Source organism: Bos javanicus, chromosome 3 (assembly GCF_032452875.1).
Source record: "Bos javanicus breed banteng chromosome 3, ARS-OSU_banteng_1.0, whole genome shotgun sequence".
In the NCBI taxonomy this organism is placed as follows: domain Eukaryota; kingdom Metazoa; phylum Chordata; class Mammalia; order Artiodactyla; family Bovidae; genus Bos; species Bos javanicus.
The window spans coordinates 8,525,391-8,551,326 of record NC_083870.1 but is presented as its reverse complement, the minus strand read 5'-3'; the positions used below and the strand labels follow the sequence as shown (position 1 = coordinate 8,551,326).

General features: G+C 54.0%; 1 protein-coding gene across 4 annotated transcripts; it reads right to left on the bottom strand.

The window, feature by feature from the left end:
* Positions 1–662: 662 nt before the first annotated feature.
* Positions 663–25,847, bottom strand: NECTIN4 (nectin cell adhesion molecule 4). 4 transcript variants are annotated; one of them, XM_061400741.1, is made up of 10 exons: positions 16,933–18,166; positions 16,662–16,809; positions 7,769–8,128; positions 6,253–6,543; positions 5,047–5,167; positions 3,979–4,127; positions 3,598–3,754; positions 3,110–3,185; positions 2,733–2,807; positions 663–2,397 (listed from the first exon to the last, which is right to left on the bottom strand). In XM_061400741.1, exons 2-10 carry the CDS (start codon positions 16,738–16,740, stop codon positions 2,173–2,175), a joined length of 1,533 nt encoding a protein of 510 aa, XP_061256725.1. In that variant the 5' UTR covers positions 16,741–16,809; positions 16,933–18,166; the 3' UTR covers positions 663–2,172. The 4 variants fall into 4 exon arrangements, with proteins under 4 accessions (XP_061256725.1, XP_061256715.1, XP_061256734.1 ...); XM_061400731.1 differs by having other exon boundaries at positions 16,662–18,165; XM_061400760.1 differs by having other exon boundaries at positions 2,309–2,397; positions 2,666–2,807; positions 16,662–25,847.
* Between the last annotated feature and the right edge of the window lie 89 nt (positions 25,848–25,936).

Sequence of the window (25,936 nt, the reverse complement as noted above, 5' to 3'; positions counted from 1 at the left end):
CCCATTGCTGGGCCTCTGCTCATTGGTCAAGAGGAGGTGATGTCAGAGCCCTTCGGTGGGGTGGTAGCGCCTGGGGCACAAGCAGGTGACTGGCACTCTTAGAGACAAGAATCCTGGGGTCTGAGGTTGATACCCCAAAACTGCCTGGGAGCAGAGCAACGCAGGACTGTTCAGGACACACCAAGGAGGCAGGAGGCCCAGCCTCCGACTCTTATAGGCCTGCAGTGTCATTCGAGCTAGGCCTCAGTTTCCACACATATGAAAAAATGAAGAGTAGACTAAGATGACCTTTAAATCCTTCCAACTCTAATATCCTGTGGAACCCATCTGAGTTTTGGGTTCTTTGACCATAAACATTTTAAACTGCTTTTTACTTTCCAGGCCTGTTGTAGTAAGATTCCAGTAAAAGATAAGATATAAAATACTGCCCAAGTGAATTACTGCCTATCCTGGAAGGGGTCTTCCTTTCCACTGTCCTACCTGGGGACTCTCAGAGATGGCTCAAGGTCTGGTGAAGACCATTCCTCTCCCCCTGTCCCTCCCAGTTGCAGGCATCCTAGCTCCTCCCCAACTTGGAAGCACAGGGAAGATGTGCTGAGACAGAAGAGTATTCAGTATTCAGGATTTACACCATTCAGGGAGCAAGACAGGAACCAGAAAGAACAGGTTTTATCTGTTTATTTAAAAACAGAATATCATTTATGTACAACTATGCACATATTTACACAAAATGTACATACTAGAATTCCATTATCTTCAGGTTCCACATGCAAAGTCCTGGGTGGCTGGAGAGCAGGGGATGAGAGACCCTCCTTTGGTCAGAAATCCAGCAGAGTTCAGGCTGAACAGGGTTTGGCACTAAATCTAGGTATCCTGGTTGAATGTATTTGGATCAGGCAGGCAAAAAGGGACCTCATCTAATCCCAGCCCCCACCCAGCGAAACTGCTGGAAGAGCCCCAAGTTAGTGACCCGGAGACCCCTGGGGAAAAGGGGATATTCTTGCTGCCAGTAGCTCCTTCACCTCACTTGAACTCCCACCCTCCCTGGTTCTATTATCACTATTCTCTGTCCCCTACACCATGACTAAACCAGGAGCCCTTGTCACCAAGTCCTAGTGACCCCCTCACCACGGGACCACAAACACCTGTGCGCGCAACTAAGAAACCATGAGCCTAGAGGAAGAGCCGAGGAACCGCTAGGGCCAAGGACCTTACTTGTCCTCCCGTTACCAGTAACTGTGGGGCACACGCGCCTCCAAACTCCATCAGATCTTAGTCTCCCTCCCAGAAGGCTGTCCAGACTAAGATGACTCAGAAGGAGCACCTTGAACCATAGGAATTAACCTCCCGGGGTCAGGCCGAGCAAGGTCTAGCTTCGCTGGATTCCTATGTAGGCTGATGACTCTTTAAGCAATCCTTGTAACGATAAACATCCAGATGAGTCCAAAGTTTTTTAAAAAGTCTTTTCTCTTAATGAGTTTGGGGCAATATTCCTTAAAGAAGCTCCCCTGTGCAGGCTTATTTACAGAAAATATGTACATGCAACAGGGCTAGAGACCACCAGAGGGCAGTTTGAGCTTCCGGCGAACCCCGGCCACCGCTTCACACTTGCCCCAGCGGGTCCCAAGTGGTGGGAGCCCTGCTCCCCAACTCAGGAGGCCAGATTCCAGCTCCAGCTATGCCCGCACACCTGGGTCTGGCCAAAGTCTCCACCTCCCGCCTCGAACCTCTGCATCATTAATACTGCTCTGGGGTCTGAGGAAAACACCTGCATTTTACAGGCAAAGGTCCCACGGCCACACGACACACAAGCCCATCCCCGTGACGTACCCCCCATATTGCCACCGAACTGGGTGACACACGTACCACAGCTCACTTGTGACAGCATGACGCACACCACGGGCACAGTCACCCCTGCACACACACGCAGCACACACTCAAACAAGGACACATGCACACACAGCGACCTGCACACACTGTGGGAGGGACTCAACCAGCAGAGCCCTTCCATTTTCCAACGGAAGGACTGGAAGGACTGGAGATCAAGCAGTCAGTGGGGTGGGGAGCATCTTCCTCAAGAAAAGAGTGTGTAGGGAGGCCCCCCTGGGGATGAGCTGAAGGCTTCCCTGTCAGCAGAGGGAGCCAGGCTTAGGGGACGGAGGCAAGCCTGGGTCAGACCAGATGCCCCCGCCCGTTGATGTAGATGCCATTGCCAGTGGGCTTGGCCCGCAGGGTCCCGTTCTCCTGAACAAAATGGTTCATGGCCTGCTTGATGCCTTCATCCCGATCCTCCTCCTCCTCTGCCCGTCCAGGGCCTGGAGACGGCAGCTCGGTCTGCGTTTCAATCTCCCTCACTGTGGTCAGCGTGGAGTAACTGCGGCCCTCCGGCTCTTCACTCTGGAGACCAAGGGCAGGGGGCGAGTCAGGAGCCTGGGCCGGGTGGCCACGCGTAAGGGGGCTGGCTGGGGCACGGTGGGGCCAGAGGTCAGGCACAAGCAGGGGTTACGGTTGCTCAGCGGCTCAGCGATGGACAGGAGTGAATGTTAGGTGTGGGGAAGGGGCAACTAGAGAACGAAGGCGTAAGGGCATAGCTGGGGGTGTGGGGGGAGGCAGGCGGGCAGCGTGAGTCTCAGCAAGGGGGCTGGTGGAGGGGCTGCTGACGCACCACATCGGGGGCCGGGAGAGGGGCCTGAGCAGAGTGCTGGGGACACCGGTGGGGCCGGGGGCCTCACCATCACAGAGCAGCTACTGTTGTCCTTGAGACTATCGGGGTGGCCCTCGGCTCTCAGCCCTACACTCTCCTCCGGCTGCAGGGCCCGGACACGGGGAGGAGTCAGGACGGGGCTCAGGCGCCTCCCTAGTCACCTTCCCCCGCCCCACAGACATCCTCATTCCCCCACCCTGACCTTGACCCCACCCTGACACCAGTGCTAACCATGGCTTCCCAGAGCGACCTCGAGGCCAGTGATGAAGAGGGCTTTCTAAGTGAGCCAGCAGACCCAAAGAAGCGCTGCCCACCCCGCCACTTCCCCCCAGTGCAACCCTCCTACGCTTCTGACCTGCAGAGGGGCCCCAGCCCCACGAACACCCGCGACCCTGGCGCACACACCTGGTTTCTGGGATCCGAGTGATGGGAATGCAGCCTCCGGATGGAGTTCTCCCTGGTCAGGGTCAGCTCCTCCTCACTGGGAAGACACCCCCTCGTCAGGAGCTGAGGGTAGTGGTAGCCTCCCAAGGCCAACCTAGGCTGGCGGCGCCTCTATGAGCTGGGGCTGGAGGGTGTGGGCACTGGGCCGTCCCTGCAAGTGTGAGCGCGTGGCTGCAGGTGGCGGTGTGGCTGCAGAGTGTGTGTGCCTGGTGCCGTGTATGTGCCCGTGCGTGTGACACCCTCGCATGTGGATCTGCCCTCACTCGGGCAGCGTGGCTCCCCTCACCCAGCTGCGGTCCAGGCCCCCAGGTCTTTCTCACCTCCCAGGAGACTCTGCCTACCTCTGGTCCACAAGCTCCTCCTCTCGCTCCTCAGTCCTGGCCCACCTCCTGCTTGTCTCCTCTCTGCTCCCCGCTGACCTCACCCGCCCGGGAGGGGCCAGTACTCACTATTTCTGGGTCATCTGCTGGGCCTTGCGCCGATGGTATCGGGACATGAGCACCACGACCACCACGAGAAGGCAGAACAAGAGCGCGGCGATCACGCCCACCACCACCACGGAGGCCGACACGAGGTCCACCTGCTTCCCGGGGGCGTCCTCGGGGTCTGCTGGGGGCAGGCCGCGCTCTAAGGCAGACGTCCAGATCTCCGGCCCGCCCCCACCCTGTCCGCTCGAGACACATCCCAGACCACCCCCTCAGCCTGACCTCTGAGAAATACACACAGTCCCGACCCCTCCAAATAAACACTCTCCCAGTTCACTCTGTCTTGCTTCCCGTTGACCCCACCAGGCCCCTGGCCCAGGTCCCAGCCTTTGCCCCCGTGCTTACCAAGAACATCCACCACCACCTGAGAATCCCTTGAGGAGAGTGCATTGCTGACACGGCAGACGTATGTGCCACTGTGCTCAGGGGTCAGTGTGGGGAAGCCCAGGGTGTCTCCTTCTGCTCGTACCCCACTGGGCAGAGGCCCGTCCAGCCTGGAGGACAGGGAAGCTGATGGGCGGGCTGAGGCTGCCACATCCAACGTGCCCAGGCAGCTCTCCACCTCCCTCCCCCATGACGTCACCCAGAGCCACCGGCTGTTCCCACGGTGCCCCTCCCTCCTCTAGGCAGGTCTAGGCAGAGGCCCCTTCTCCCTGCCGCCCAGCCTGACCTGGGCACCCCCACACGCACTCGGGGAAGATCCACACGCACACCATCTCACATGCTCCTGTGGGCATCACGTCACTCAGCACTGAGCACCAGGTCCACATGGCATAAAGTCCGTACGACAGGACTTTCCATTCCTATTTGGGCTCAGATGCACTTGGAAAAACGTGACTGCATGCCCCCATACCCCTGACATCGCATGGTAGGGTACATGAACAGAGCCCCAGGCACAAGGCCACATACATGGCTCATCCGCTCATATGTGAGAGCATGCCTGTCATGGGCTCACACACATGTTCCCCTGACCCCCTCCCTGATTCTCTGGACATCTCAGACCCTGGAAAAAAGCCAGGGAACTAGCAGAGATGGGAGGGTGCTTCTAAGGTGCTGGCAATGTGCGGTTATAAAAGTGGTGCTTTAACAACAGTCACAGTCAGCTGTATCTTTTTGTCTTATCCACTTGAGGCACTTACATAAAAAGTGTTAACATTTAAATACTGTATTATATTCCATAATTTTAAAGTTAAGGGAAAAAGCCAAGCACTTATTAGCTAACTCCCTACGCATTGCCATGTATCCCACACTCCCTGGTGTAAGCCAATAATAATGTTTGGTGACCATGCGTATTCTTGTATTGGTCTGAACATGTGACCCAATTTATTTGGGTCTCAGAGTATATTGCCCCAGTTTGTGATGAGTACGTGTTGTTCCCGAGGGAAGGATCCCAGTCTCAAGCTTGGCCCTTACCGTGTCCAGTTGTACGAGGGTGGGGGCTGCCCTTCACTCAAGCACTTGAGCATAGCCCCTTCTCTGCCAACCTGCCACAGCTTTCGGTCTTCAAGGCCCCTCACAGAGGCTTCCGCAAGGACTGGAATGAAAGGTGGGAGGAGAGAGAATGGGAGTGATGCTCTTCCTCGAAGACCCCCGGCCCCAGGCCTCACCCTGCCTGGAATGGCCTCTCCCTGCCCTTCCCTGTCCTTCCCATCTGTGGCCCAACCTAGCCCAGCCCCACTCTGCTGACAGCTCCGTCCCCTGAGTTCAGAGTCCACGCTGGTTTACCTGTGCAGCGAGCCTATACGTTCCTCTGCATAGCAGCGTGGCAACACCTTTTGAATCCCCTGTGGGCCCTAGCATAGTGCCAGTCACAGAACAGGTGCTCAGCAAAACCCCTCCCTGATTCTTCAAAGGTTTAACCATCCTCCTAGTTCCTTCATTTCTTTTTTATTTTCCCTGACTGTGCAGCACAGCTTGTGGGATCTTACTTTCCCAGATCAAGGATCAAACCCAGGTCCTCGGCAAGGAAATAGTGCAGTCCTAACCACTGGACCACCAGGGAATTTCCAGCTCGTTCATCTCTTTAACAAACATATGTTGAGGACCTACTTTGTGCCAAATGCTATGTTAGTATGAGTAGAAACCAGTACCATCCCTCACAGAGGCGTGAAGTCTAATGCCAGGAAAACAACATCTGCCATTGACCTGGCACCATCCATACACTAAGCGCCGTGTGAGAGGCTTTGCATTTGTGGTTTCTAATTCCCATCAGGACCCTGTAAAGTTGATATAATTACTCTCCTTCTGCTAACGAAGAAAATGAATCTTGACTGAATAACAGCTGGTAAATAGCAGAACTAGGGTGCATTCCAAGTCCATCTGTCTTCAAATCCTAAACTATTTCACAAAATTCTTTCAATTCCATATTTATATCTGACCTCCCTGAAACCTGTAAAACAGGGCAAGCTCCTTTGTAAGCAGGAGGACTCTGAAGGTCAGGGAGTGATTTGCCAAGGTCATCTGGGATGGGCTCCAGGTGTTACACCTTGGACTGGTGCTCTCTTGGCCACACAGCATGCCCTGTAGGATCCAGGCTGGCCAGACTGGCGGGCCTCAGGGTCTCTCAGGATCTCACCCATCTTCCTGGAGCCCATGGGGGTGCCCTACCCAAGTACTCACAGGCCACTTGGAGGATGTGGGTGATCCGTTGGTCCTGGAGCAGGCCAGGGTGGGATACCACGCAGGTAAGTGGCTGTCCATTCATGCTGCGGCTGGGCACCAGATGGAATTCTGAAGTGACGGCAGCTGAGCGGGAGTGTGTGAAGGAGCGGTGGGATGCTGTACCCTTGACTTCTGTGTCCCAGGTAACGCTGGGGGCCGGGCTGCCCTCTGCCGTGCAGGAGGCTGCCAGTGTCAGGCCCTGGCCCTCTTCTAGAGGCGGACCAGGATTCAGCGAGGGCAAGGGAGGCACTGCAGATAAGGGGAGGTGGAGATCATCATCTTCACAACCCCGGTTAGGAGGCCCCACCCCATCCCAGTTCAGTCTAGTTTTTTCTTCTTTTATATTATCAACAGAGATGTCAAATGAGGGGTAGAATTTCAACTGACTTTGTACCTTTCTCCACTGTTTGAATTATTTACAATGAGTATGGGTCATTTTTTTAATAAAAATAATGAGGTAATTTAAAAACTAACAAGATAACATCTATATTATAATAATAGTAATAGCCACTATTTTTAAAGCACTGACTATGTGCCCAGTACTGTGCGCAACACTTTACAAACGTTATTTCTTTTAATCCTGTCAACAAACATGAAGTATGTATTATTATCCTTATTTCATAGCTGAAGAAACTGAAGCTCAGGGAGGTTAAATGATTCAGTCCAGATCATTAGCTATGGGGTGGTGAAGCCAAGATTCACACTCAGGTTTTTTTACTATGGCTGGTATTACTAAATTTCATGTGGATAAAGGAAAGCTATGAAGGTCTTTATTTTTATCTTCATAACATTAACAGTTCAAGCCCAGAATGGAAAAGACTTGACTTGACCATAAGTCCAGGGCATCCGTTGACCATGAGAGTCCACAGTGCCAAGAGGTGGTTTACAAGGCAATTGTGGATCCCTGAAGGTCAGGATCAGGGAAGGCATGAGCCCCACTGGTCATGCACAGCCACTCTGGGCAGAGCTGGGCCTGTGTGTCCATGTCTAGGCCCAGTATTTTAAATGGAGCCCAGGAGGATGAGGGAGGCTCTGAATGAGTGTGTCTGGTAGAACTGTTGCAGAAACTAGTAAATTTAGCTTGAAGAAGAGATTTGAGTGAGGCATGACAGAGCTCCACATCTAGTGGAGAGGCTGTTTGTTGTGCAGAAGAGAGAAGGCTGTGTCATCTCGCTGCAGAGGGTGAGAGTAACCAAGAGGGAGATTTCAGGTCCATAGAAGGAAGACCAGCCTAATAAATGGATTCTTCCCCAAGGCTGATCAAGCCATATCAAGCTTTTGGGGTCACCTGAAAACAATCTCTGGATTGGGGTGGGGGTGGATGGGCTAAATGAAGCTCTCTCAGTCCCACAGGACCCCACCTCTTCCTGTTTCGACCCCACCCCATTCATCTCTGCATCCCCCTGCCTCTGGCTCTGCCCTCCAAGACCCAGGGCCTGAGGTTCTGGCGTCTCTGGCAACTGGCCTCACTTACCCAAAACGCGGAGCCGCAGCCGCGCCTGGAAGCTTCCAGCAGGGAAGGTGCTGACGCGACACTCGTACTCGCCTTCGTCAGCCTGCACCGCATTGCGCAGCAGTACCGCACCATCCAGGGGGTTCCGTGGGGGCGGCGGCTGTTCCACGCGGCCCTCGTAGGCTGAGCTCACGTGCAGCCCGTATTTGGAGTTCAGCAGTGCCAGTTCCCGGCCACCCTCGCCCGCATCCACGCGAGCCCATGCCACCTGCTCCACCTGCTCGCCCGGATCCCCTCGGTAGAAGCAGGGCAGCTTGGCATCCTGGCCCAACACCACCGTCACCAGGTCCGAGGTCTCCAGCTCACCAGCAAGGCGCTGACCTGCAGAGGGCAGACAGAAGCAGCCAGGATTAGGGGCGCTGCCAGAGCTGGGGAACACTTATTCATAATGATAATGTCAGCAAAAGCAGCCCAGAACTCCTGGAGCATTTTATGCTTGCAAAGCGCGTTCTGTCCATTACCTCATTAGATCCACAAACCATTCCCAAGAGGTAGGTGTTATTATCGCCCTTTAACAGATGAGGAAACTGAGACCCAGAGAGAGGAAGTGACTTGCCTAAGGCCACACAGATGGTATATGGAAGAGTCACACCCTCTCTCAGCCCTGGATCCTATCCTGAGCAGTTGTAAGGTGGGCAGCTATAACAGGAGAAGAGACCCAGCCTCTGCCCTCTGGGAGCTCAGGGAGATGCATTTTATGCCACAAAGACCTGGAAGGCATGGACAGACTTTCACAGAAGGCTTAACCTACCAAGAGAGGGAAAGAGAGTGCTTTCAGAGAGTGACCAGGAGCCAAGGCAAGGGTCGAGAAGAGTTGGTGTCTGGGATGAGGCACGTGGTGTAGGAAGGGTCCATCCCAACAGGCACTTTGGAACATTCTTTTCATGGTTTGAAGATAAGAGGATGAGAGACCTGGGTTCCCAGAGAGAAGAAGGTATGCTATGTGGGAGGAATGGCATGAACCAAGACTCAGAGACAGGAATGAGCAAGTCACTGAAGGTAGAAAGGCCCCGGGTCAGAGGCCCAGAGGGAAGAGGTCAGGACAGATACATAACAGGGTTAGAACCATGAACCAGAAGCAGAGGACTGGAGGTGGGGACCAGGGTTGAAAGGTGAGTGTTATGTGCATTGATAAGGAACAGTATGAAGCCCTCAGGGAGATCTATCATGTAGCCTTATCAGCAAAGAAGGATGCATGTCCTGCACTTAAAGAATCTGAGTTCTTCTGGGGAAGAGATATGTATGGAAACATCTATGGAAATATGTGTGACGGTTTCTTATTTAGTGGTTAGTGGTGTGTTGCAGGTTAGTTATGGGATAGGCTAGTCACAGTGGTCCTGATTCAGGTAGGAGGGCCTCATGCATGAGGTGGGTAGAATCAGGAGGGGTGAGAACTGGAAAGGGATCCCAGGTAAGGGCCCAAGGTGGGCAAACCCCAGCGAGGTGGAGAGTCTGGCTGGTTCAGGAAGCCAAGAGGAGAGGACACACTAAGGCAAGGCGTGTGTGTTGAGTGGGAGTGGGACATCTGGTCACAGCAAAATCAGCCAGGACCTTCCACACCAGGCAAAGGAATTCAGATTTGGCCAGGGGAAATACGGAGTCACTAGAGCATTAAGCCAGTGGTCGTGTGCCCCCCGACTGGAAAGAGAGACTGAGGGCAGGAGACACATTAGGACCCTGCTGGCATCCTGCACGGTGCTGCCAAGAGGAGGGGACAGTTCCAGGAGAAGCTCAGCAGGGCTTGCTCACTGACCAGAAAGAGGAAAGGCTCAAAGACAACTCCTAGGTTTCTGGAATGAGTAACTTATGAGGGAGGTAGGGCCAGAGAAGCTCGAGGCTGGGAAGAAGGAGATTTGAAGTTGTGGAATAAAGTGCATGAAACAGGGCTGGGGGCAGAGGGCTGCGGGCAGAATGAAGGCTCTCTGGAATGGTGAGAGCGCCTTGCTTGGGGATCCATGTCCAGTAATTCCCCAAAGTTCCAAGCTCCTGCCTCTGGCCAGCACTTCACACAGCCTGCTGGCCTTCACCTTGCTCATGCTGTGATCCTGCCTGGAACACCCTCCTCCCTATGTCTGGTAGCTCCTACTCATCACCGTCTGGGTGACTCCTACTCATCCTTAAAGACTCTGCTTAGACATCACTTCCTCCCGGAGTCCTCCCTTCCCCCACCCCCACCTGAGGCCGGGTGATTGCCCTTTCTCCGTTCTCTCTCTAGCATCCTGCGTTGACCCATTACAGACTGACTGCATTTGTTGATACCACAGATTGTATTTGCTGTTTTCTCGTCTGCCTCTTCCACCAGCCTGAGAACCTCAAGGGTATAAACTGGATCTCACATCACATATGCAAACATGGCTTCTGATTCAGTGCTCAGTGGTCTGCATTCCTGGCATATAACTGGTACTCAATTATTATTTATTGACTGACTGAATGAGTGGATGAGTGGATGAATGAATGAATGTGAGAGACAGGCGGAAGAAGGAAAGGGTAGAATGAGGAGGAATGTGCAGTCTTTGGTTGGGTTGGGCAGGGAGGGGTTTAGCATGGCAACCTTAGGGTGGAGACACAATAGGCTAGCTAGCTGGGTTCTCTGCCAAAGGGAGTACCTCCAGACTGGACCTAGGGTGAAAGTAGAGGGTGGAGGGAATCAGACATGGGGGGAGAAAATGAAGCCCCACTAGAGTGGCCAGAGGGTCCCAGTGAGGCAGAGCATGGGACAGAGGAAGGGTCCCACGGCCCTGCAAACGGGAAGAGGGAGGGAGGGTGCTGTAGGGAGCTGGGAGGGCCCGAATGGGACGGGACAGACCTGAAGGGCCAGATACCAGGGCCCTGACCTGCCCAAGCTGATGTTGGTCCCACCCAGCCCAGCCAAGGAGTCCAGCTAACCACCTGTCACCCCTCCCAGGCACCTCCTCCTGGCACCAGAGGGAGCAGGGCTGCCAAGGAAGGGCTGAAGGTGGGCTTGAGATTGGGGCTTCCTGGTACTTCCCCTGCTTCTAATCCCAATGTCCATGCAGGTCACAAGGTCACAGGGAATCCAAGCCCTGCTCCACTAGGAGACACTCAAACCCTTCCAAAGCCTACTCCTGGAACAATGTCAGATGGCATCCTCATTCCTATACTTGTCAAGCAACTAGCCCCTCCCCACCGCTAATCACATTTCCCCACCAAAAATACCTTCTTAGCGTACAACATGCATCGAGTCCCTAGCACATGTCTGAGTCCGATCCTCCACATCCCTACCTATGGCTCCATGATCCCCATGATACCAAGTGATAAACCCAAACTTTGCAGGATGAGGAACCCAGTAAAACTGGAAAGTCCCTTCTGGGTCTCTCCCACATCTCTCCATTGTCCTAAATTCACTATTTACTGGGAGCATCTCAGCTTGAGCAACACCCTCCTTCACTTACACACACACACACACACACACACACAGGCTGCAAGAGAAGGACAAGAGAACTTGGGCCCAGTAGGCAGACCCAGAAGCTGAGACTCCCAGGGTAGGGCAGACCAGCACTGCCTCCTCCTTCTCTCCCCCACCCAGTGCCCGCCCGGCGTCAGCATGATGATGTCACCAGAGCAAAGGAGACACACCGCCTGCCTGGTGAGGTCACCCTGCGGGCATGTAGTGGCCAGGCCAAGCCCACGGACCCTTCTGCTGCAGACTGTTTGCTGAGGCTGGTGGACTCTGCTGGCTGAGCGCCCCTCCCTCTGACCCTCCCCTCCCCTCCTCCTGGGAGCACCAGGACGCTGGTCAGGAGCCTTGGTGATTCAGCCGCTGCTGCACAGCCAGCCTAGCCACAGCCGCCACCAGCCACCACCTTGCGCAAGGCAGAGAACAGGCCCGACTGGCCGGACGGGATCCCTGCCCTGGTCCTCCCCCACCCCTGGCCAGGCCCCCACGGGCCTCTTTGGGGCCCTGCCCTCTGTGTACCCCACCTGCTCCCAGACAGGCCCTCCGTTCCCGGCCTGGGCTGGCTGCCTTCTCCCTACCCTGTGCCCCAGCTCTCCTCTCTGCGTGAGGCCTGGCCTCTGATCTCCGGAGGGGAGACTGAGGCTGGCAGTGGCAGCTCTCCTGCATCTCTCGGGCAGGTGGCTTCCTTTCTGCAGAGGCTTTCTCCGTCAGCATCCACGCTGCATCTAGGGGCATCTAGATCTGGGGGCATCTAGGGGCACACAGTGGGGTCCTGGAGGTGGGTCTAGGAGGAGGAGGAAGGGAGGCAGTGTGAGCTCTATGTGTCTGGTGTCCGTCTTTGGGTGAGGGCCTGGTGAGTCTCAGTTCTGGTTCACATGCAGGAGAGGCTGCCTCTTCGCATGAACTTGGGGGTGTTTCCCACATATATGTGTCCACTTTTTCTCTTCAGGAGTGCATGTGTGCTTGTCAGCATCAGAGCAAGGCTTGAAAAGGCATGTCTGTAATGCGCACACATAGTAAATATTTTCATGTTGGTTTCTCTTAGCTTCCGCATAGTTGTCTGTCTCAGCTGCCTTTGGTCAGTGGTGTGTGGCTCGGGGCCTTTGTCTCTGCACCCACTGGAGTGTCGCCCAGGCACCCCTCCCCTCCTCACCCCAGACTTGAGGCAGATTCATCTCAGGCAGAGGGACCCAGAGATGAGGTCACTGTCCCTCTGGGGTGATGGGAAATTGTCATCAAGGACTACCCCACAGAACAAAACAAAAGCTCTCTACCCTTGCTCCTCAGGTTCCTACTGGAAGGACCCCCACCTTTCTCAGCCCCTCCAGTCACGCCCCAGGCCCCCCCAGTACCTCTGGCCCCTCAAGGAGGCCTCTCCCTGGGAATCTCTGTCAGGTCTCTGCTGCTGCCGCCACCAGAAAAACCAGCTCTCGCTGCAGGCCTGGGGTGAGGGTTGTCTGGTGGAGGTTTGCTGGGAAGGAGGAGGGGGATCCTACCTGGGGCTAGGGGGAGCGGGCTGGGCTGTCTAGGGTCTCATTCTCCTTTGTTAACTCTTGCCTCTCCTCACCCCACAACAGCAGCCTCCCCAAGAAAGAGCTGGAATGTGTGGGTGAGTTTGGGGTAAGAAAGGACCTGGGAAGGGACCCCTGAAGCCCCTTATTCAGGACCGTTCATATAAACAACCCAACTTTTTTTCCTTCCATCCTTCCCTCTGCCCCATAACCTTGACCTTGGAACTTCGAAAACCAGCAGATTCTCTCTCTGCCTTCCTCCACCTCCCTTGCTTACCCTCCATTGTCCTAAGCCCCTCAGCTTAGTGAGAGCTTCCCAACCCGGGCAAAGCGCCCACCACAGATTAGTGTCTGGGGAGGGGGGCCACACCAATCACAAAGGGAGGTGAGAACAATGGGGGAGGATGGGCCTTGAGGCAGCCCCGGCTCCGGCCCAGACACGGCTCCCAGCACAGATAAGTCCCCTAAACCCCCCGGAGCCAGAGTCTGAGCCTGGCTGAGTCACCACAACAGCCACACTGTGGGTGGGAGACCCAGAATTCAACTTCTCCCAAACCCCTGGGATCCTAACCCCCTCCCCAATCCTGCCAGCCAGCCACCCCTCCCCCACCTCTGCAAGTGTGGCCAGCTCTGCCCCACCCCAAATCACAGCCTCAACCCAGCTCTCAGGACAGCCAACCAGTTTTAAAGGCAAGGGGGTGTGTGGGGGGGGTGGCCTGAGAACTGTGGGGAAAGCATCTGAAGCCTGAGGCTCCCTGTCCAGTGAAAAAGTGGTCTTGTCCCCTCCCCCTCAGGCACAGCCCTCCTCCTCCAGCTCTGTGGCTGGACCCCAGTTCTGAACTTGACCTTCTCAGTTTAGATTCTGTTCCCAGATTCAGCCCCTAGGCTTCTCTCCTCCCTTCCCTCCTGACTCAGCTCCCCACCCCACCCCATCCCTTCTGTCTGCCTAGACTTTGGTCAGCAGAAGGGCAAGTTTGGGAGTCCAGAAGGCCCAGGCATTCTCTCTTCACTAGGCTTGCTCCCACCGTGGCTGACCTCCCTTCATCCTGCTTGGAGGGCCCCAGGATCCCCAGGCTGAGGTCTAGAGGCTGGGACCGTGGACTCTACTATGAATCTCTTACTGCCATCTCTGTGGCTGGGGTCCCCTTGGCCCAGCTCCCTGAAACACTGGCGTTGGACTAAGGTCACTGGGGGCCACAGGGCTTCCCTGGGATCCTCCTAGCGCTCCCCACCTTGGGCAGGGTTGCTTGCCTCCCTTTCTGGGCTTCCCCTGGGGTTTGGGTAGGTCCTTCAGAAAAGGGCCTGCCCCCACCTCTGTAAATAGGAGTAGAGAAAGGGATGGGGTCCCTCCCTTTCTAGAAAACTAACTTCAGACAGAAAGCTGATCCTAACCCTCAGAGGCCAGACTTCAGAATTCAGAGAACCCTGTGTTCTCTGGGGTCCTGCAGGGCTCAGTTGGACGCAAAGATTAGGAACTAGGACCCTACTGGCAGGGTATCTACAGATTTGGGTCCCTCAGCCCCAGGGCAGGAGATGGGAAGGAGAAGGGAGGAGACCTCACCCGGAAATTCATCCCATTAAGGAGAGACAAAGAGCTGTGGTTGTTGGGGTGCCTCCCCAGCCTGGGCTCCTCTCCCTAACAGGGGTGGGGCAGGGCCCTGGGGCTCAGAGCACTAATGACCCAGGACTTGGTGGGACACAGATCTGCAGCAGTGCAGGGTGGAAGGCAGTATCTAGGGTAAAGCTACCCCCGGTCCCCGCTGAGAAAGGGGGTCAGGACCTTTCCCCCTTCTGTCGCCATAGCCAGATGGACTGCCTCTACCAGCACCCAGCACCCTCCTTCAGTCAGGGCCTGGACGTTCACGCAGCCACAGGCTCTCAGAGCTGGAAGGCCCTTATAGATCATCTGGTCCTACCTCTTGGTCTCCTGAAGTCTAGATTCTTAGTGGCCCAAGGTCGTGTAACAAATTAACTGCAGAAATGGGGTCAGAACCCAAAACTCCTGATTTCCCAAGGTTCCTGTCCAAGGCTTTCTCAGAGACAAGAACACTCCAGTTTCCTGGGGGCCGTTGAGGAGATGCCCACAGGGGAGCCAGAATGGGGGTGGCAGTTAGGTAGGCCCACCTGTTCCTCAGGCTGGGAACCCGGGGTCTGACTTCTGGCCCGCAGAGCACTCTCTGCAGGTCACAGCAGCTGAGTGTGGCTCCCTGGGTGCCAGCTTCCCTGGAGCCAGGCTGCCTCCCTGGCCACGGCACCCATCCATCAGGCACCAGACAAGGTTGGGGTGATGCCCTAACTATAAGGGGTCTCCTGTCCCTGCCATGGGCTTCTCTGAGAAAGAACAGCTTTGTGTCCTGGAAAAAGAAGGCAGGGACTATGTCTTGCTAAGCGTTACGTGTCCAGCATCCAGTGCCCTGGCTCTCCCTAGTGAGCACTCAGAGGTGCTATGCTCCGATGACTTAGGGGTTGGAAGACCAAGACGCTAACCCCCATTATGCTTCTAACACTGAGGAATCTTGAGATCTCGCTGGCCTTTCTATTTCTTTCAGTTCTCCCTGGAAACTTCCCTGAGGGAGTTGGCTCTCTTTGATCCCTTCCGAGTCCTGAGACATCATGGCTCCACTCTCTAGATGTGGGTAGATCCTTTAGGTGTGGGTAGATCCTACAGGAAAGTGACTGCTGAGTGCCCTGGCCCCAGCAACCAGGCCCCACCCTGTTGGCCTAAGCAAGTGAGAAGAGTTGTCTGGAAGATGGGAATTAAGATGGGGGGGGAGGGGAGGGAGAGATGGCAGAGCTTAGAACTCAGTATCCTGCAGCTGGAGGCTGGGCCAACGACCCCTCTGTTAGAAAATCAGAGCAAGAGCCGCCCCCACCCATCCACACATCTAGGTCTGACTCTTCTCCTGACAGCTTTAGGTGGGGATGGAGGTTAGGGAGAATCACTGCTGGACAACTGCAGCTCCGTCACCACTGCTCCTGGGACTTGGAATCAAACTGTTGTATGTAGGTGAGGCCCTGTCTTTCTAAGCAGGAAGATTTCTCAGTTGTCCATTACCTTGGGAACAGCCTAAGGTATCCTACCCTGGTTTCATTGTGCATACACACACTTACAGATACACACACACACACTCTCTCCCCCACTCTGAAGATTATAAGTTCCTATAATTTCTAATCTTCTGTACATAGTGCTAGACGGGAGTGATCCAAGACATCTAGTTGAGAAAATAGGACGAGGGATAAAGAAAAGAGGACCATGCCCTCTCTAGAAGGTGCCCCACTTCCACTCATGGAAGTAGCCGTCTTACTTTGGAATAGCACCCCTCATAGTGTGCTCAGAGACGGGGGGCCAGAGTGAAAAGAGCTTCCAGCTCCCCGACAGTCCCCCAACAGGTGCCACAGAACTGGTGTTCTGGGCCATCATGGAGAGAGGAGGGGAGAGAAAGACCCTGTCCATTCTCTGGACATCAGGCATCCTACACCCTGATGACTGGGGAAACCAGCTCAGCCCTGAGTCAGCTGCAGCCCCAGTCAGCAATTCTGAAGCCCAGGGGGTAGGTGAGGGAATCTCTACGAAACCCTGGGGCAAAAGGGTCCCCACCAGTTCCACCTCCCTGGCTACCTGTACTGGATTACCACATCTCTTCCCTCAGAGGCAGCTCCAGCCTTTTGGCTAAGGTGGTCAGGGAGCCCAGACCCAGAGACCTGGCCTGGGGCTGGAAAGGGACATGAAACAGAAGAGCTCCAGTGGCTCTCCTGAGGGCCCTGGTAGCAGCTGGAGAGGCAAGAGGGAGGCCGATTCCTCAGCTCAGAGTACAGGAAGGGAATGTGTATGTGTGCACGCGTGTACATGCGTGTGGATGTGTGTGTGTGTGTGTGTGCCTGGTCGGCTTGGGCTCAGGAACAAGGGTCCTGAAGCAAGTCCTACCTGTAAATGACGCCAGGAGCAGCAGCAGCAGCAGCCAGGCCGCAGGACCCCACATCTCGGCTCCCAGGGACAGAGGCATTGGTCGGGAGGCAGAGCTGCCCAGTGTTTCTGAAGTTCCACCGAGGTCTCCCTGGGAGCCGCTCGAGAGCTGGATAGGGACCGACCCAGACGGTAGGCAGTTACAGAGTCCTCCGGCAGGGACGCACCTGCCTGCCCCCTGGGGTCTCCGCTAGGGGTCCCAGCCCCCTTGCACCCACTCAGCTGTAGCTACCCCCAAGAAGCCGTGATCGGGAGCTCCGAGCTCCCCCAGAGCTGCTTCCCACGCCGTGGCCAACAACGAAGGCAGAAACTTGGGAACCTGCTCAGCAGGTCAGAACAGGTGCGTCTCCGGGGGCTGGGCCTGGCACGGAGACTAGGCAGCCGCCGCCCCCACGGCTCGGGCTGGCTAATGGGCGCCACAGAGGGAGGGAATAAGGGAAAGACCTGGGGGGGTGTGGGATCCCATCATCAGCTGCAGGCTTTACCTGGCAGTGTGTAGAAGGGGCTGTGACGGGAGGGGCCAGGTGGGGGGAGGGGTAGGAAAGGCCCAGGGTGGCTCAAAGAGGGAGGCACCTGGCCAGGAGGAACCAGGGCAAGGCCCTTGTGGGTGGAAAGCAAGCCAGTAGTCCTGCACCCCGGCCAGTCTTGCTGCCTTCCCTTGGGTTTTGCTGAGTTCCCCAGCTTCCCAGAGGGGCTCAGCTTTCGAGCCAGAATCGGAGAAGACCAGAATAGAGGACAGTACTGCCCAAATACTTCATCCACTAGATGAGAAAACAGAGGCCCAGAGTGGGGAAGGGGCTTGCTGGAGGACACAGCTTAGGTAGTATGAGACATCTCTACCTTTGAGGTAGGGAATTAGATAAAAGGCAAGAATACTGGTAGCCATTCCCTTCTTCAGGGGGTCTTCCCAACTCAGGGATGAAACCCAGGTCTTCTGCCTTGCAGGCAGTTTTTACCGTCTGAGCCACCGGGAAAGCCCCAGAGACCCCTCAGAAGGAACTTAAGTGACCGCCTCCCCAAAGCCTCACCACCGACATAAGAGAAGCCAAGGGATTGACCAAAGCATTAACCCCACAGATTGCTGGCCTCCCTAGCAGGACTCTCCATCAGCGTCAACACCTTCTCACTACTGGTCAGGAGTCCCCACACTGCACCAGCACCACCTGAGCGGAAAGGGGCTCCTTTCCACCACCTCTGGGGTCGCTTTAACCATTTACCCCATGGTTACTGAACAAAGCCACATGTCTGGGCTTTGCAAGGACAATCGATTTCAAATACTCTGTCCTTGTATTCCTATAAGTATACTCTTACTGGTCAGACCATCTGTTTCCATGTTGCCTATAATGTTACTGCCAAGTTACACGAAACCTTACTGACCTATCTGGGATAGCCAGAGAATGGGGCAAACTCAACTCCCTGAAAACTAAGGGAAGGGGAGGTGCAAGATCATTGACGTACTGGAGCTAAAACATATATATATATATACAGGTAGACAGGAGAGAGGAGGAAATATATACAGGTTAAAATCTTGCAGCAGGGTCCTTTTGTCTGGAGAGGGGCAGGCAGGAGGAGTCAAGGACAGCATGGTGCAGGGGTGGGGGTCATTTCATGTAGAATATTTTACACACACACATACATACACACTCCTGATTCCATCTGTCAAAATCTTACTCATCTTTCAAAGCTGACCTCAGATGCCACATTTTCCATGAAGCCTTCTCAGTTCCTCCCACCTAAAATTAATCTTTCTCCCTTCTGTTCTTCCTCAGCCTCTGCTAGTCCCTTTATTATAGCTTGCGTACTCATAATTTGTGCACATCTTATCTCCTTAACTAAATTGTAAGCTTCAATTCAAGAAGCATCGATTGAAGCCTGCTGTGTGCCAAGGATTCAGCAAATGTGTTAAATGAGGGACGGGATGAGAACTGTAGTCTGTGAACTCCTGGAAAGTCAGGCTTGTTTTGTAATCTTGGCTCAATCATCCATGCTAGCACAGTCCACAGCACTTAACGGGGACTGGATGCACTTTTGTTGAAGGCATGACATTATGGATAGAAAAGGTGGTCAGGTACGGAGTGGAAATCCTGACTCTCCCGGACCTGGTCAGTGACCCAGACTTTAACCCTGCCTCCGGACCATGAGCCCAACTCTGGACCATGACTCCAGGGGCTCTAGATCCCAAATCTCACAATGTTCATGGCAGTGACCTCTTCTTAGAGAACTATTTCCCACGAGGACCAGGCTGAATGCCAAAGCTCCTGTTTCTCTCCACCTCTGCCAGAGTGAACCCCTTCCCCTCTTCAGGACTCACCTGTGCCAGGGGAGCAACCCCACCCCGATGTTGCTTTGAGATCCACAGTGGCAGGGGTGGGGTAAAGCCGGGGGGGAATAAGAGGGAGGAGCACCCTGTGTTATAATTATAATTATCACACTTCGGATCCTATCGCACGATTTCAGAGGAGCTCCTTTCCTTCCCACGGATTCACCCCTCCTGGTCCAGGAAACCCCAGGAGAAACTGAGGCACAGTGGTGGGAAAGCAGTATGATCACAAAGTGGGCACCCAGTCCCTATATCCCTTTCACCTTTTCCATTCACAGTACATCCATGGTGTGGCCGGTCAAGATGTCTAGGGCCCTCCATCACTCACCTGCAGTTCCAGTCATATGGAGCACTGGGCTCCCGCTGGACTTACCAGGGCTGTCAAGGCCAGGCTGCGCCAAATATTTTTTCATGGGTATGTTGAGGTCCTAGTAAACACCAGAGGTGGCCTTAGAAGGAGGACTAAGGCTACCACTGGGCCTGAAAGGGAGCACCTGGGCCAGGAAGTCACTTCAGGACTCTGCTGGAGGTAGGGATCTGTGTCCTCCTCCTCCAACAAGCATCTGTCTCCAAGTCCCTCTGCCTGCTGTGTCCTCAGTCCTGTATATTTCACATGGGCCATGCTCTTGGGGAACACGCCCTCATTCTTAGGCCTTGCCTGCACTCTTCTGGGATGAAGCTTGCAACAGGCAAATTCCAGGGTTGGGGCCAGAAGGGAATATTTTTTGGAGAAGACTTTGCAAACAAGTGTGTGGTCTCTTGAGTTCTGTTCTCTCTCCCTCATTGAATCCCCATTCTCCTCATGCCTCACTACCTACCCTCCTCCCACCCACATTCTGGGCCCTAAGAATGGGAATAATTCAAGTCAAGGTGGCCTCCTCAGCATGTGTATTGTTCTACTGGCATCACTGCAGGCATGCCTGCATGCCTGAGTTCATTCAACAGACATTTAGTGAGCACCTCCTCACGCCAGGCCGCAGGCAGAGGATAGAGATGTGTAAATCATGTGGTCCCTGCCTCAAGTGCCCTCAGTTAGGAGAGACAGATGCATAATAACACGCCAGGCCCCTCCATCACGCGTTCCCTGCACGTCTCTGTATGTCCATGCCCAGGGCTTTCTGTGTGTGTCTAACTTCAGATGTTCATCGTCTAATGTGTCCAAGCATCCGCTTGTAACCTGTGTCTGTCTCCACGGAAGGCCGCACACCTCAGCCAAACCGGTTGGAGTGGGTTGTGCTGAAATTTTTGTTTGTGTCAATGGGACTTGGAGGTGAGTCAGGGAAGACCAAGGCTGGGTGGGGTGCTGTGGAGGAGAAGAAGAGTGAGAGTGAGGGTCAGACTGAGTGAGCAGGGGAAGAAGGGAGTGGGTCAGGATGGGAGGGGCTGGGGTGGGGCATCAGCTATCAGGAGGGTATCAGGAGGATGGGTTGGGGGAAGGAGGAGATGAGAGGGCCTCTTAGTGAGTAATATCCTGTTTGTCTGAGGTGAGATCCCAGGTCAAAGAGTCAGAGGCTGGCAGGGAGACCCTTGGGCTTTGCAAGAGACAAAAGCAGACAATAAAGCCGAGCAGAACCAGTTGGAAGCATGAGGGTGGACGAAATGTCTACATTCCATTTCTATACAGCTTTGTTTCTTTGTGTGGTATTAAGCTATTTCTGCGGTTTGTACAGAGAAGTGTCAGGGGGTTGACTGAGGCTGTAGTGGAAGATTACTGATAGGGGACGTGACTCCATCCCTCAGGACCAAGGCTATTTCCAGTAGAAGCTTCAGGATCCCTTTTCCTGCTCCTCCCTGGGACTCTGTTCACCCACAGAGGGCTGGACAGTGATCCCGACACTCTGGCAGCTTTTCCTCCTCTGAAAAGTGCCTTTGCTCCCCTCCAGCTGGAGCTTCACTGTGCCTGGTATCAGGACGATGGCGTCCTGCTTCCTAAGAGATTTCCTCTAAACATTGCCATGCGCTGTGCTGTTCTATCTGGCTATCCTGCGAGTCCATTGATTTCCCAGTACCCAGCCCCATCCTTTCCTGTTGCCTAATAACAACCACACTTTCCTGTTGCCCAACAACATCCCTTAGAGCTTAGGGGGCTGGATTTGTTTGTTCCTAAAAAGCCCTGAAGCTGAGTGAGGAAGTAGCTGAGCATAAGGCATATTTGGGTCCTGTTTCTCAGTAGGATGATGCGTGCAGAGCCCCCTCCTCCTTGCGTTCATCCCAGGACGTCCCCAAGCTTCTGTAAATACATAATCACAGAATCAGGGACCACAGTTTGGGTAAAGAGAGAGATGCCTTCATTCTTTGACACTGTGGTCTCTGGGTACTCCTGCCCAGTCGCTCAGTCATGTCTGACTCTTGTCACCCCATGGACTGTCGCTTGCCAGGCTCCCCTGTCCATAGGATTTTCCAAGCAAGAATACTGGAGTGGGTTGCCATTTCCTCCTCCAGGGCATTTTTCCTCACCCAGCGATCGAACCCACATCTCCTGCGTGGCAGGTGGGTTCTTTACTATGGAGCCCCCGGGGAAGCCCTGGTCTCTGGGTGGACTAGCACTTTTAGAAGGTTCTAGAAATAGGTCCTGACTGGCCAAGGACAAGAGTAGGAGCCCTTGTGGAAATCAGAGTCTTCCAAGTGCTGACAAGAGCAGGAGAAGATGGCAGTGGTTTAAAGGGCAAAGCTCAGGTGGAGACCAAAGAGTTCAGTGAGAGAATGGATTCTAGCGATGATCCCAAACTGTGCTTCCCTGCATTTCCCCATTCCTGTCCCCACCCCCAACCACAGAAAGAACCAGGCTCCTTCCAGGGAGCCCACCTGTTAGAAAACATGTAGACAGCCCCCAGGGACTAGCCCCACATGCAGAGCCTATACCACCAGGACATCTTTAGGTAATATCTGGCCTCTTAGTTTCTCAAACTTGTCTCCAGGTATCCAGCTTAGATACTGAGGGTGTGGCTTCTCTCTGCACCAAAGAGACTGCCACTTCCCAGCCATCAGCCTGGGTTTCTGACACCACCTGGCTTGGCTTCCCCAGGGGAAAGCCTTCTGAGGCCCTGAGATATAGCATCACCCCAGGATCAGGCCCTGGGCGGCAGGACAGCTGCAGAGCAGAATATGGGGCTGTGGATGGAGAAAAACATCATGACACCCAGGAAGCCTGAAAGGACTGGGAGACTGGAGGGAAGGGCCTGAGGGGAGAGGCCAGTCATCAGATGAGAGGGGCAGAAGCTGAGAGGACATGAGCAGGAGGTAGGAATCAGGGGAACCAGTAGGATCTGGGGTTTCCTGTAATTGGAGGATGGATTTTAGTATGACATTTGTTAGCAGAGTCCTCCTTCTATATGATCCAGGAGTACTCACCTCTCTCTCACCTCAATTCGAATCCCCTCCTTCCCACGTGCGTGCTAAGTCACTTCAGTCGTGTCCGACTCTTTGCGACCCTACGAACTGTAGCCCACCTCTGTCCGTGGGGTTCTCCAGGCAAGAATACTGGAGTGAGTTGCCATGCCCTCCTCCAGGGGATCTTCCCAATCCAGGGATCAAACCTATGACCCTTACATCTCCTGCATTGGCAGCTGGGTTCTTTACCACTAGTGCCACCTCGGAAACCCTTTCTCTCCACACCAGGACCCAAAGTTACATCAGACCTGCAGCTCCACCTGTTTCCACAACCATGCTCAACTCTCAGCAGGCAGGCATCGCTGCCCTGGTCAGAGGCCAGGATGCCATGCAGCTGTGGAGGAACCCTAGTCTAAGTGCCCTGGTTCTCGCTCTGCCTGGTCCTGGAAAGCAGGGACTGGGTCCTTCAGGTTCCGAGACACCCCCAAAGCCCCACTGCAGCAGGACTAGTTCTTAGTCTTGCTCCCGCTTCTCGCTCTGCCTGGTCCTGGAAAGCAGGGACTGGGTCCTTCAGGTTCCGAGACACCCCCAAAGTCCCACCGCAGCAGGACTAGTTCTTAGTCTTGCTCCCACTGCACTCAGAGACTTGGGCCTGTCCTGCAACAGTTTTCAGTCCCAGAGATAGCCAGGCGGGGAGCTTTTGAGCTGAGGATGGAGGAGGTAAGTCCCAGTTGCAGGAGAAGCAGGAAGAGTGGAAGTGGAAGCTTCAGAGTGGAAGCCCAGTTAGAGCATGCCCCTGACTCCCTCCTGAGCATCTTCCACCACACATTCCAAGATGTGCTTGAGGCTTTCTGTGAAGAAATCCCTAGTTACTGCCCTCCAGCCTCATCTTAAAGCCTTTCTGCTGAACCTCAGTTTTTCCTTCAACTCTAAAAGTGGCATAGAAGAAGGGCTGGGGATCAAGAAACAGTGCAAGAGTCCCTTGCCTGTCATAACCAGTGAGATCAGGAAGCACTCGTCCATGGGCTATATGGAGAGGCAGAGGAAGAAGGACTAGAGTCTAATCTCCCCATTCTAGCCAGCTTCTCTCCCTGGGCCCAGGCCTCCACACTCGAAGGTCCTCTGTGGAGAAATACTACTCCCTGAACAGGCCCCATATATTGAAGCTCGCTTAGGTCCTCATCAGTGATCAATGATGAGGTCCCTATGACTGTGTCCAGGGACCCCAAACTGCTTCTACATTTCTAGCACACAGCCAAAGGGGAGAAACCTGGTCACTCCTAGAAGGTTCCAGAGCTCCTTGCAGAAAAGTCAGATGGTCAGCTCTGTTCAGCAGCAGAGAGAGGGCAGGGGGACAAAAGACAGAGATCCAGAGAGAAAAACACAAAGTGGAAATGGTGAGAGAGACCTCAAGGCACAGTGATACAGGTTGAAACTTAGACAAAGAAACGGAAGGAGAAACTCACAAGTTATCGAAGAGGGGTAATTCAAAGAGACAACAAGCTGAGACAAAATCTGAAACAGACAGAAAGACCTAAAGAGACATTTCTGGATGCCTGCTTGCCCACTGTTGGGATCACTCAGGTATTTCCCTCTTCCACCCTCAATTTCCACCACTCAATTGACCCATTGATACTTTCCTACTCAGTATCACCATGGCTCAGGTTCTTCCCCATCCTCATCCCACTGCTCCATCATTCTCTAACTCACCTGATGTTCACTCCCCTCCACCCCAAGTCTGCTTACAGTTCTGCTTTTCTCTCAAACTCCTTTCAACTCACGTCTCAATCACGACTCAAGATCTGGCCTCTTGAAGTCTCTGGTCCTGGTCATTCCTCTGGCCTTACGTTTGCCCACGTCCTTATTCTGGCTGAGCTGAGCAAAGAGTCAGTGGGGCCAAGAAGGCATGGGGACAGGAAATCAACTAGCCAGAATGAGCTGTGGGAAAAATGTAGAAAGGTCAGAGGACAAAAAAGGAAGAGCCAGAGAGACCGCCAGAAGGATAGGACAGCCTGGGAGATGTAGGTAGAGGAAATTGAGAGTCCTGACAGTGTGACTAAGACCCCTAGGGTCCAATTGTTGGCTTTCTGTGTGACTGGACAATGCTGAGAACCAGAGATGGTTCCAGGGGAAGAAGATGGGGTTATGGAAGGGTAAAGACAGATTAAGAGTTTTGTGAAGGTTTGAGACAAGCGGGTGTAGATTTAGGGCTGGGACAGATATGAGACTGAAAAGCTGAGCTGCAGGGATCCTTGCTTGCCAGAAATAGCCAACTGAGGAGACTGAAGTCATAGGTCACATCAGGATTCTGAGACTTTCAGGATGATCAGCCCCTCCCCCTACTCCTGGACAGAGGTTGTCCCTGTATATTATTAGCAGGTGGAAAGCAGGTCCAGAGAAGGAGAAGCCCTGGTAGCCCTTCTCCCTATTTCTCACAATTCTCTCACAGGTGTGCCCTTCACTTTATCTTAATACCCTTTCAGCTTTTTACCATTGATGGAGCCATTGCTGCTGCTGCTGCTGCTGCTGCTAAGTCGCTTCAGTCGTGTCTGACTCTGTGCGACCCCATAGATGGCACCCCACCAGGCTCCCCCGTCCCTGGAATTCTCCAGGCAAGATCACTGGAGTGGGTTGCCATTTCCTTCTCCAATGCATGAAAGTGAAAAGTGAAAGTGAAGTCACTCAGTCGTGTCGGACTCTTAGCGACCCCATGGACTGCAGCCTGCCAGGCTCCTCCGTCCATGGGATTTTCCAGGCAAGACTACTGGAGTGGGGTGCCATTGCCTTCTCCAGATGGAGTCATTATACACCACTTAAGATGCTGTCCTGGAGTGTCAAGTGTGTGTCAGACAAGCACAAATTGGTTTATTTTCTTCCTCTCTTCTCTCCTTCTTCTTCCCCTCTTTTCCCCTCTCCAAGTTTTTTTTTTTTTTCTTCCTCCAAAATACGGGCTTGATTCAGGCTAACCAGGGGAGGAAGGAGTCCTCCCCCAGGTCTATGTTTGGGATGCCAATGGACATGTCAGACACCTCTGACTACTAGGTGGAACTGGAAGAGATACAGAAGTGGCAGAACAGCTAAGGAGCACGTGAGGTTCAGGCTGCATGTTCAAGTGAGATGCGGACTGCTGAGGACCCAGAGTGGCAGCTGGGAGGAGAAGGAAAACAAAGCTGGGAGAGAGGAGCTGGAAAGGCCCCTGGGGTGGGGAGTTCCCTGTTGTGTCCAGGAGAAGCAGAAAATGAGTCTGGCGGAACCGCCAAAGACTTAAGCAAAAGCAAGGGCCTAAAATGGGCATATAGGGCAGGTCGGTTAAAGCAAAACGACACCACCCTCAAGGCAGCTCCTCATTGAAATCTTAGGAGTCCTAAGTGAAATCTTAGGACAGATTTGAATCCAGCATTTGGGAGATTAGCCAGTTAGAAGCCTTAGGGAAAGACTGACTTTCAGATTTCAGCCAAGGATGTTAGTAATGATTTTTTTTTTTAACCACGATCTGGAAAACTGAGGATCCCCTTTGCCAAAATCAGGGAAAGCTATAGTTGGGTGGGCAGGGACTTTCAAAGCTACTGCTGGGTCTCGGCTTAAA

What these genes read in the sequence shown, in the direction of transcription:
- NECTIN4 (XM_061400741.1), bottom strand. Translation starts at nt 16,740, where the DNA reads ATGCCTCTGTCCCTGGGAGCCGAGATGTGGGGTCCTGCGGCCTGGCTG. An exon ending in CAGCAGATGACCCAGAAATA is followed by an intron (nt 3,186 to 3,597) that starts GTGAGTACTGGC and finishes GTGTCTTCCCAG; the next exon opens with TGAGGAGGAGCTGACCCTGA. An exon ending in ACAGTAGCTGCTCTGTGATG is followed by an intron (nt 2,398 to 2,732) that starts GTGAGGCCCCCG and finishes CTTGGTCTCCAG; the next exon opens with AGTGAAGAGCCGGAGGGCCG.